Source organism: Chinchilla lanigera, unplaced genomic scaffold, assembly GCF_000276665.1.
Source record: "Chinchilla lanigera isolate Chin_1 unplaced genomic scaffold, ChiLan1.0 scaffold00049, whole genome shotgun sequence".
Classification (NCBI taxonomy): Eukaryota; Metazoa; Chordata; class Mammalia; order Rodentia; family Chinchillidae; genus Chinchilla; species Chinchilla lanigera.
The window spans coordinates 4,210,059-4,222,366 of record NW_004955450.1 but is presented as its reverse complement, the minus strand read 5'-3'; the positions used below and the strand labels follow the sequence as shown (position 1 = coordinate 4,222,366).

The 12,308-nt window shown below is 40.0% G+C and overlaps 1 protein-coding gene across 5 annotated transcripts in view; it reads left to right on the top strand.

Moving 5' to 3' along the window:
• Window positions 1-12,308, top strand: part of Neo1 (neogenin 1) — a gene marked incomplete at its 5' end in the record, with an annotated part of 133,830 nt that overhangs the window by 102,631 nt on the left and 18,891 nt on the right. For 3 of the 5 annotated variants that reach the window (XM_013519003.1, XM_013519000.1, XM_013518999.1), the window contains 7 exon segments: window positions 826-1,049; window positions 1,133-1,271; window positions 3,293-3,400; window positions 4,755-4,949; window positions 5,626-5,658; window positions 8,508-8,576; window positions 11,492-11,636. In XM_013519003.1, the coding sequence (XP_013374457.1) occupies window positions 826-1,049; window positions 1,133-1,271; window positions 3,293-3,400; window positions 4,755-4,949; window positions 5,626-5,658; window positions 8,508-8,576; window positions 11,492-11,636 (913 nt within the window). 5 annotated transcript variants of the gene reach the window in all.

Below are 12,308 nucleotides of genomic sequence, written 5' to 3'. Positions count from 1 at the left end.
TTTTCTCTGGTACCAGGAACCAAACTCACGACCTTGCGCTTGCCAGGCAGGCGCTTTTGCCGCTGAGCTAAATCCCCAGCCCAAGGCTGTGGAATTTGAACCCGTGGTAACCGCAGACAGCATTTTCCTTAACTGATGGGGACTCATCTTCGGTTTTTGGACTACAGAAAATGCAGCAGATAGTCCATCATCGTGTCAGCTTACTTTCCTGAAGGAAGAAGCATGCCCTTGGGTTCCTTTGTTTTTTTCGGCTGTGAGATAAATTGCCACACTGCCTCTCACCTAAGATATCCGCAAGTCTGAATTCAACCCATGGACTAGCATTCAGGGCTTGGTTAAGAGTAGAACCTTACATATCTGGTGATACGCACTGATGACTCAGGTTCCCAAAGTTCAGCCGCGTTTACTGAAGTCTCAAGCCAAACTCTGAGCTGTGTGCTGCTTGTTCAGAAATTATACCCTTGATTTGAGCAATTTTTTTTGTCTTTTCATGATCCTTTTTGACAGGAAGTAGAACTTGCAAGTAATTGTAAGACAATTCAAGTATGTACTTGTTAATATAATCACATATTTTAATGTGCCTATAGAATGCAGTACAGAAGATAGCTAATTAATGCTCCTCTTAACATTTTCCTACAAATTTTTCCTGAAAGAACACAGTGGAAATATTCTTTTTTAATGAATGATGGTTATCTATTAACTCTGGATTTTCTTTCTTTTTCTCCATTCCTCATCTTTCATTCCATTATATTACCCTGCACCCTTTTCTTTTATTTTTGTTTACATTAAAATGCCCCTTCCCTTTTTTAATTACTTTCTGCCCAGACACTTCTGAAGTTGATTTATTTGTTATTAATGCTCCATACACTCCAGTGCCAGATCCCACTCCCATGATGCCACCAGTGGGAGTTCAGGCTTCCATTCTGAGTCATGACACCATAAGGATCACTTGGGCGGACAACTCCCTGCCCAAACACCAGAAGATTACGGACTCCCGGTACTACACAGTCCGATGGAAAACCAACATCCCAGCAAACACTAAGTACAAGGTACTGACACATTGGCTTTGGGTGAAAAAACCTAGTCTTTGATGTTTTCTAATTTTAAAGTTCGTGATTCCTACTTTTTTCAGAATGCAAATGCAACAACATTAAGTTATTTGGTGACTGGTTTAAAACCAAACACACTCTATGAGTTCTCTGTAATGGTGACTAAAGGACGAAGATCAAGCACGTGGAGTATGACAGCCCATGGCACCACCTTTGAATTGGGTATGTGTTTTCAGAACCCACATCATATGGCTTTTTTTCTGTTCACAAAATACAAGGCAGTGGAAGTCCATGGTAATGTTGTGCCACATACCAAGGCATGAGACTTCTCATCACCTGCTTTTACCACCCAGGGAAGGAAATGAGTACATTATTTGACATATTTAAGAACACGGTGAGCAGCAACATTTGGAGTTGTGTTTTACCACTATACAAAAATATAGGCAAATAGCAGGATTCTACAGTGCAGAGCATACTAGATGGTAGGAATTAAGAGACAAGTTCAATCCTAGTCATTTGTCTACTGACTGTATGATCAGGAGTAAGTCATCTAGCCTCTTTGAATCCCAGTCTCTTCAGTTCTATAAATGAGAGATAATAATCCCTGCCTTGCCTGCGGTGTTACTATAAGGCAAAATGAGGAACAGATGGGAGAGTGCATGGCAAATTATAAGCCACTGGACAGATGTAAGAGACTGTTGTAATTAGTCCTGCTTTTCTGGTAAATTAAGATTGAAAAACTGAAATGACCTGTCCTTCTCCAAGTAGTTGCCAACCATGTGTGTTAGAGCCTGATCTCTTGACACCCTTAAGCAACTCTTAAGCTGCTCCAAAAACTTCCTTGAAAAACAATTAGTGCCTTTGCAAAATCTTTCACTGAACAGGCTGAGGATAGAGTTTAGCGGCACAAGCGCCTGCCTGGCAAGTGCAAGGTCCTGAGTTCAATTCCCGGTACCCCCCCAAAAAAAATTCAAAAATATAAAATCTTTCACTGAAATATCCTTTGGGTTTTTGTTTGTAAGTAACCATGAGAGAAAAAAAATAGCTAAGTAAAGTAAGGAGAGAGCAGGCTCTCCAGATTTGAGATTGTTTGCTTTCTGCCTACTTTTAGGCCTAGCCTTCTACTTCCCCTTAGGCTTTCCTAGCAAGGGGATATATGTGACTGCTGGGAACCTCTGCCTATGCTGACTCCTCTGCCTTCCTCTTCTGTGTAGGAATAATGAAAAATCAGCAGTGTAAATCCTCCCCAAGCTGAGCTTGACTTTTCTGAACAGTTGATTGGAATGCCTGCAGAAAGAGAGGTTGAACTTGGAGAGTCAGAAATGTACTACGCCAGAGTCAAAATAGACCTTTAGTTTGCTTTCTTTGCCAGAGTTTATCTTTTTTCTTTAACTCCAACCATTAGCTAATAAATAAATTTTGTATTTACCCTTGAGATGTTTGTGTTTAACCAGGCTTCCTTCCATCTTACACCGGAGTTCCAGTATTTCAAAAGAGTACATTTGAGGAGGTACTTAATTTGCACATTTCCCTACTAGAACATTGAATGTTTTCAGCTATAATATGGAGGGAAATACAAGAAGCACACTGTTGTTTTCATTTTGTTGGTTTTTTGCAGGTTTTCTCTGGAACAGTAACCTCAATAGTTTGCAATACGCTTTCAGTGTAATGAAATTTTCATTTTAAAATGAAAAATACCAATTTATAAATCATTTTTTCTTTGTGGGGATAGGGATCTTGAAAGACCTTTGGTCTGGAGAACCAACTATATTTAAGGGAGAAAACTACTTACACTTAACAATATTCTAACACGATAATCCAAATCAAGGGAGAGAAAGTCATCCTGGGTAAATTACCTCACTTCTCTCATTTTTGGTGCCCTGACCTATAAAGCATGGACAGTGATAGCCATCTCTGAAGGTTGCCATAAATATTAAATGAGGTACTTTTTGTACAGTGCCTAGCATATAATAGGTACTTAGTACAAATGACATTTGATTTCCCCAGCTATCCTGTATATACCTCACCCCCAACCAAGGTGCCAATTCTGCTTCCTCAGACTGTTTTCTCTTTTGTACTTTGTGTATTCTTCTTTTTATGGAAACTGCACATAAACTCTGAGTTGAAGCTAGGAGGCTTTAACTTTTTGGGCTTATGCTTTTTTTGTACTTTACAAATGGAAAAAGTTGAGAAAATGGTCAATTTATATTGTAGTGATTATTCAAGGTGTTGTTATTTTGTAGTTCCTACTTCTCCACCTAAGGATGTGACAGTTGTAAGTAAAGAGGGAAAACCAAGGACCATAATTGTGAATTGGCAGCCTCCCTCTGAAGCCAACGGCAAAATTACAGGTAAGATGCCTCTGAGTGTGTATTTGCCTATGCCCCGTTCTAGGAAATTACTGTGTTGTCAAGAGAAGTGGGAGTCTGAAGGCTGACTTGGTCATTTTATGGGTGGTGTGAGCCATGATAGTCTTTGAAAGTAGAGCAAGGGTGTGTGCTCTTTGCCCACAGTAGCACTGAAATGAGTCTCCAGCTGCTGCTTCAGCCTCATGCTGCCTGCAAGTCTAATGGGGATGAAGTGCCCTAGACAGCCGTGGGCTGTACTGGGACTTTATGGACATATGTATTTTTCTTGGGAAAGTTGTTTGCTGCCTATATCGCCATCTTTGGAGTCCTATAACCCCACCTAATTTATAGGACAATAAGCCATAAATAATGATTCTGCTCTTTTACACTAAATCCCCAAAAGCCCATTAGAGTTTTAATTCCTTTTCCCTGCAAGACCTACCACTTCACATTCCTGGGCTCTCAGAAAGCTTGAGTTGCCCTTGGCCTTGAAAGGCACCTGGAATTTTTCTTCAGACTTCCAGGAGGTCTTCCACAGTGGAGAGGACACTACGGCCTCCTCAGCCTTATCAAGGAGAGCCCAATGAGAGTTGGCTGTTGGTCCTTCTTCCCCTTTGAGCCTCTGCTCCATGGAAGTGGGTGCTGATGAATGAATTTGAATTCAGAAGTATGAATAAGGTGACCTAAGGAAAAGAAGTTCAATAGCTCTGTTCTCCTTTTAGCTTTCCATATGTGAGCCCCTTCCATAGGAATCCCTTTCCATAAACCCTGACCTTTATATCATTTTCTTGGTTTTTTTGACTCTTCTCCTTCCATGAAAGAACCAAGCACAACTTGACTCAGATTACATTTTGCTTTGTCTTTTAAAACCAGTAACAGTGGTGGGTTTTTCTGTGGTATGGATCAGGTAGGCTAGCAGTTGAGGCTTCCTCCTCATCCGTACGGATTGAGTGCCCCCTAGTGGAAGTATTTGGTGACCACAGTTCCCTGGCTTCACTCACTGGAGTCTGAGGTAATTAATCAATCAGGTTGCTACCCATCTGCCAGTTTTTCCTCCCAAGATACCACTTTGATGAGAGCTAAACCAGCATGTAAGGTCATTACTGGTTTTGAAAACAGCATTATTTTAATTTTAGACCCTTGAGGATGCATTATTCAAGCATGCCGTGGCAGTGACGGTGAACCTTTTAGAGCTTTCAGTGATGATACAAACAGCTCACTGCTCCACACGTGTGCCATGGGTTCATTACTGCTGTGCTGTAGTGGGCATATAATGGTAATATATACTTACTGGCTTCCTAATTATAAAAAGAAAAACAGGAATGAGATTTCTTCTCCTGTTAACTCCTTTGGACAGGTTACATCATATATTACAGTACAGATGTGAATGCGGAGATACATGACTGGGTTATTGAGCCTGTGGTGGGAAACAGACTGACTCACCAGATTCAAGAGCTAACACTTGACACTCCATATTACTTCAAAATCCAGGCCCGGAACTCAAAGGGCATGGGGCCCATGTCTGAAGCTGTGCAGTTCAGAACCCCTAAAGGTAAATCTCCCAGGGCTGAGGGTTTCATTATGTGTCTCTTTAGTGGGGCTCTGCTATCACCTTGGCAGATTGCATCTATGAGTAATAGAAGTCCTGTGAGTAATACATGTCAGCCACAGTGTGAAGATTTACCCCACAGGATCCCTCACCCACCCACTGACCACCAAATCAGTATTACCCAGGTTACTGACCTAAGCGTTTCACAGCAGGGGATCTTTGGCTCCAGGCTGTTTGGGGCAGATGATTTCAGTGCCGTACAAGTTTTTACAAGTCCAATCAGATGTGACCCTAATGTTTCTCATTCATAGTGATACAGCATGTTATTGTGATGGATGGTTTTCTTTCAACACATAGAGGCTATTTATCTAAAAAACTTATTTGTGGACTTTTGTAGAAAACAAAAGACTAAGAGGTTTTTGTACCATTTGTATAAAACTTGAGATAAGAAAATGAAGATACAGTATTGAAACTTTCGGCTAATGAAATTTAGTTGGGAACTGAATCTGTGGAAATATGAAAGCCCAGACATCTTTTCTGTTAGCACTAAAAGCAAGACTCAATTTGTTTGGAAGTTTGTGGGAATTTTATTTTTTTCCTTTAAGTCTTCTATATGTCCCATCTTCAAAGCTTGTGATCCTTGCTCTTGTTTTTTCTTCCCCTGTGCTTGGCCTGTTAGCGGACTCCTCTGATAAAATGCCTAATGACCAAGGTAAATGAGTAGATGGCCTCTCTCCTCTTCTCTCTTTTGTGACCTATTATTAGCTTTTTTGTTTTTGTTTCTTTTTTTTCTTAAAAGTCAGTATCATGTATTTAAACCACATATTTATTGGCCAGTGCTAAATGGAGTCCCGTGTTTGTAGCACGTGGGGTATCTGAAAAGCTGGAGGATTTACTTAGTAGCTAAACAGACTAGTGGAAGAAAACTGAACTGAGCAAACCAAGTCCTCAGCTGTAGGAGATGGGGCATAAGTGTGGGCCAGATTATCCTTATGTGCTGCGATACTGAAGTTCTGTAACAGTGATGGGCACTAGAGGCGTGAAGAGGCACTTACACAGATTTTCGTAGAATTTCACTAGTGCCTGTAAATGAAAAGTTGCAGTCAAATTCAGTGAATATTGTACCCCCCAAACCTACATGTTTATCTTACTGCGTTGCATGGTTATCCTCCACCAAGAGTGCTTTCTTTATTCTGTTACAGTGAGTTAGTTCATTCAGAGCTCTTTTCTGTTTCTTCTCTTAAATGTATCTGATCATTTTAAAGGAGGATAAAACTATTAACGTAGAAACTTAGAAAGCATGGGCATTGATCATTCTTGAAATCATCTGTCATCTGATCTCCCAAAGGTCAGTTAGCTATATTTCCATACTGGGAAAGAATAATGAACGTAAATTTTGTGATTTAAGAGTAGCTATTAGAAACACAGGGTCTTTGGATCTTGGTTAATACAGGGAAGAGTCAGAACTTCAGGTATCAAGGTTCAGGGCTTTGGACATGAGTTTGCATTCAGTGAATCTTTTGTTGAACAAAAGGGGGAAACTGCAAACATACGTGTGTGTGTGTGTGTGTGTGTGTGTGTGTGTGTGTGTAGAAGCATGAGAATATAAAAATAATTATAATGTACATGCACAGAATATAAATGTGCTCATCATTCTCTTCACTTGACAGCCACAATGCAATTCTTAGCTGCACCACACCTGCAGTAATTAAAATTCTTTATGTATTGGTCCTTTTGGTGTTAGGTTCATCCTTGAATTTCTTACCCATAGTTTAAATTTAAAGGAAAAAGTGTTGAGAAATCGAAGTATAAACTGAACTGGGCGTGGTGGCACACGCCTATAATCCCAGCACTTGGGAGGCTGAGGCAGGAGAATTGTTGGGAGTTTGAGGCCAGCCTGGGCTATAAAGTGAGCTCAAGGCCAGCCTCAACTGTATATTGAGACCTTGTCTCAAAAAGACACACACACACACACACACACACACACACATACAAATAAAGTGAGAAGTAGAAACCGATTAGTTTTTTGGCAGAGTATGTTCTTTGGCTATCATTGTCATGACCGTGCTCTGCATAGCTTGCTTAACTCCCAAACACTCAGATATGAAGAATCTTAATGGGCTGAATTGGCCCTGCTAGCTAGACTCAGTGAAAAAAGCACACGGATAACAAGCCTTGACGCAAGCTGTGGGAGGTGATGGCCCAGAATAAGTGGGTAAAGGAAGAAGTACGGACACTGGCAAAGGGCTCAGGGACTAAGTTAGTCAGGAATATGCCCTGTTGGACAGCCAAGAACTTCCTTTACTTTCTTGTGCGGTTTCCAAGCAAAGATTGCTTTAGTCTCTAGATCTATTCTGTTAAATGAACTAGTTACAGATAACTTCAGATTTGAATTGCTTTCCTTTGTTTTGCAGAAACACATCTAGTTTATGCTTTCTAGTAAAGCTTTATTAGTAGAAAACTGTCATTTACAAGTGTTTTCTGGAGTTCCATGCTTTCTCCCTCTGTAAAAAGATAGTATAGCTTTATTATGCTTGTAATAATAATGGTAACATTTATTGAACATTTACAATGCATCAAACCATAGTCAAAATATTTTATGATATTAAATTTCCTTTTAATACTCATAACAATTTTGTAAAGTAGATGCCATTCTTATTCCTGTTTTATAATGAGGAAACTGAGGTCCCCCCCCAAAAAATCTTACCTAACATCAGTTATATATAATGGAGCCAGTATTCCATTGTTAAATGTTATATGATATTAGTTATGAGGAAAAGCTTTCACTTTGCTGTTTTCTCAAGAGGAGCATGATACTTGCTTTCTGGTTGAGGGATACCTTTGTTTTATTGGGGAAAGACTCCTTGTATTTGCTTTACCAAAGCAGCTTTTCCTATAACTGTGATGAACAGGCTCAAGTCCAAGAATAATCGACTTGAATGTTTTTAAAAATTGATACTTGCAGAGCTGGGGATTTAGCTCAGTGGCACAGCACCTGCCTGGCAAGCGTGAGGTTGTGAGTTTGATTCCCGATACCGGGAAAAAAAAAAAAACAACCAAAAAATTGATACTTCCATTTTTTGAAGCCTGCTGCTAGGATGGCCCCAAGCCTGAAGTCAGAAGCCTCTTTTCTTATGTCCCATGATGACCGTCTGGGAGACTATCCTTCATGAGCAGCTAAAAGGAAGATAATTCTTTTTCCATCTTTGAATGTTTAAGTGACAGAGCAAGAACTGAGAATTCAATTTAAACCTCCATTTATCTTTCCTGGGCAAGAGAATTGGGCCTGTCCCCACTTACTGATCAACAGTAGCAGTCTGGTCCCAGCAGTGGAGCAAAAGTGTCAGCCTTTCAGATGCCTCATTGCACAGAAAACTAAACCTTAGTTTGCTTTGCACACATAGATTGTATTTTCCCATTATTTATGTGCTACTTCATTTTCTCATGGACAAGTAGACCGAAAATGGTTTTGATTTTGGGTTTCTTAGAAACATTAGCTGTGATGTGAACTGTCAACAGCAGTGTGTCGAGTCATTACTGACATGATCTCTTCTGCTTCAGCCTCAGGGTCTGCAGGAAAAGGAAGCCGGCTGCCAGACCTAGGACACGACTACAAACCTCCAATGAGTGGTAAAGCCCTTCCTTTGGCATTTTTAGCTTCCTGTGGACATGAAGCAGTTTTACTTAAGTCTTGAAATGTCTTTTATAGCTTGAGTAGTGGGTTGCAGCATGTTAACCTGTTCTTTTTTAATTATAAGATCTAGCATTAGGCATTTTGTGAAAAATGTCCGCTGAATTGCTACAAACATATTCATTATAGGCTCCTTAAATAAAATTGTTTCCCCACATAGCCAACTTAAGGTAAGTTCCTAATTATTAAAATTAGGAATAATTAAAATATAATTCCTGTTGTTTAGATAAATTCCTATCTGTAGAAAAAGAGATTTTTCAAAAATAAATCCTCTAGCAGATTAGCTATCACCCAAAAGAAGACAATGAAATGCTTCAGAACCATGAAAGTTCTCCCAGTACTGCTAACTACACTGTTTTAGTTTGGGAATTCTAAAAAATTCTTCCCACTGTTCTCAGCATCCTAAGAGCTGATACCTTCTCATTTAATAGCACCTTATTCTCTACAGAACTTTGTTCACCATTTCTAAGTTCCTTTCACACATGAAATCACATTTGATCCTTAGAACACAGGAAAGGAGAGACTCAGCAGAGAAGTAATGAGCCTGGAGGTATCCACTGATTCCTTGCTAGGACCAAAATCTAGGCTTCTGTCTTCTGACTGTGGCTTTTCCACTGTCATAGCACCCTTAAAAGCACAGAAGTGCCACATGTGAGAATCCAAAGTGGCAAAATATCCACAATAGCAGTTAATAGGATTGACCCTGCGTCATCACCTCTGCCCAGGAAATGTATTAAAGAGAAAAGCCTGCCCTCTGGAGACGCACGAGCTAGTTGTGGGAATGCAGCGATCTTTTACTCTGGCTGTCTGTATGAATCAGAAATGGTTCTACCCATACTTCAGTGAAATCAACCTGTTTTTAGAACTGTACAAGCTTTCAGACCTTAGATGTTTTATCATCTAAGCTTGAAGACTTTGTTTATAGGTTCTCCTCCATGCATTTGCTACTTTCTGTGGTATTCACAGTATAATGTCAAGATGTGAGAAAAGTGATTATTTCTTTGTCTTTTCTTTCATTTGTGCATTTATTCATGCATGCATGATTTTAAAAGTTCAGATCCTTTATGGCAGACTATTAGAGGAAGAGAAATAACTACCTGATTTTTTAAAAAAGGGAAAACTGTAGAACCCAAGTTTTAAAGATGCACAGAAGATGGCTTAATCTCAAGGAGTAGCCAGACATTCCAGGACACACTAACGGCATATACAGAGAGAGGCCGTGTAAAAGCACCTCTCTCTAAAGACAAGGGAAAGATTGAGTTAAAGAGGTAATAGAATCAGACTGGCAAGGGCTCAAATGCTTAAAAATTAGAGTCTTAGCTTCTAAATAATATACGTGAACTATGAGACCTCTGGTACACTAAGACTTTCATTTACTGTGTCTGCTGTTACTCTGGTGCCAGTGAGGAATGAGTTGGGGGCTAAGAGTATGAAGTCAGGGAAGAGTCGTTAGCATGTTATTGCAGTAGCCCAGATGAGACATAAAGAAATGGCACATTCTGTTGCCTCACAGCTTGATACCCTCTTTGGCGGCACATTCTTAGTTTTACTTAGGTGGAAGCTTTTGTCCACGTCGTGTATTAGATATCAAATGCAGTTAAATGAGAATTTGTTTCTGTGGCATGCAGGAAAGAACTGCTACCACTTCTGCTTGCCTCCCATACCCAGCTCTCCAGCCTCTGATCTTCAGTGGTCACCCCACCAAATACCTGACCCAGTAGCTCAGCACTGTTTTTTTTTTTGTTTGTTTTTTGTTTTGGTTTTTCTCCGGTACCAGGAACCGAACTCATGACCTTGCGCTTGCCAGGCAGGTGCTTTGCCACTGAGCTAAATCCCCAGCCCCCCTGAGCTAAATCCCCAGCCCCCTCAGCACTGTTAATAACAATGTTAGAGAAAGCCTTACTCTAACATGAACAGTGTGTTGCCTTTCATTGGCCCCAGCGTTGTAGTCTTTCCTGGAAATAAAAAATGTTACCTTATCAAAGGTTACTGTGTACAATTTGAGTTGTCTGTCTACTTACCTTTTTCTCAGAAATGAAGGATAAAAGTGATTGAACCAAATGTAGAAGAATAAGCTCTTAAGCCTTCTAAATCAGTCCCAGATTTAGCACTGTGCTTAGATGTAGTCTATAAAATCATAGAATCAAAATTGGAAGGTCAGCTAATCCAGTGTTGCAGAAGAGATTGCCACAACAAGTGAGTTTGAATTAGATCATAAATTTAAAGGCAGGCGGTATATGAGAATCACTTCAGGAAACTTTTTAAAAACTAGTTTCACAGACCCTACTTCCTGAGAGGAATTTCTTCTATAATATCTCACACTGATAAGATGCCCCTCTAAAATACTTTTAGTAACTAAAGACTCATTATTTGGCAAGGCAGCTCATGTCATTATTGTACAGTTCTGGTTGTTACATAAGAGGAAATTTTGTATGAGTATACATTTTTTAAATGGTTTTGAAAGCCAAAAAAAAAAAAAAAGATTTAGAAATAGTGCATTTTCAGGGTAAATTTGTACATCATGTAAATCACCAAAGAAGCAAAACTATTTGTTTATCCAAATGTATCTAAACACTCGAAAGTTCTTAAATGTTCAGTAAATTGAAGAAGCTTTTATTGAATGCCTTCTTTGAGCAAGGCTCTGCGTTGAGCCTGGTGCACAGGGCAGACTCGCAGCTCTCTAGGAGCTCATAATGTAGAGGAGATAGCTGTATTCATGTGGCACTTTATGTTGCATAGTGGTAAGTGCTATAAAGGAAGCTCACCTGAGGTAAACTGGAATGGCTCTGTGGCCTAATTGAATGTGTCTGTGATTCTCTAACAAACTAATAGATGTACCCTTTTCCCTGTGCAGGCAGCAACAGTCCTCACGGGAGCCCCTCTCCTCTAGACAGCAATATGCTGCTGGTCATCATCATTTCTGTTGGCGTCGTCACCATTGTGGTGGTTGTGATCATCGCTGTGTTTTGTACCCGGCGTACCACCTCTCATCAGAAAAAGTAAGGTTCCCTAGATGTAGCCCATAGATTTTGAAATATATCCATTTTTTTGCTTCTGTATGACTTAGAGTGATACAAAGAGTTACATAGACCACATCAAAAGCAATTTTAACAGTCATGCACTGTTTCCGTCAGTTAGCATGTCTTAGTCACATTTATATCACTGGAGCAAAATACCTGATATGTGCCCTTAAAGGAGAAGTTTATTTGGCTTATGGTTTCAGAGGGTTCAGTCCATACTAAGCTGGATTTAAGTCAGAAACAGCATGGACAAAGGGCCTGGTGGATGAAAGTTGCTCAACCAGTGGCAGAGCAGAGAGACCCCATGACCCACCCAATACAACCAAAAGTGTACCTTAGTAATCTCCTAGGTAGCCTGAAAACTAATCAAGTTGGCAATCCAGTTTGTCACAGAAGGTCCCAGAAGATTACAGTGGAGTTGAAAATTTCCTGTACTAGTGAACACACAGGAAGAGGAAGAGAAAAAGAAATTGCAGGAGAACAAAAGCCATAAGATAATTTATTACAATAAATGTTTAAAAAAGCTTTTGCGGAACTCGACAAGCTCTTTAAAAAGTGTGAAGCTAAGCATGGTGATATAATCCTGGCACTCTGAGAAGCTAAGGCAAGAGGATTGATTGCAAGGTTAAGCCCAGCCTGGGCAATTTAGCA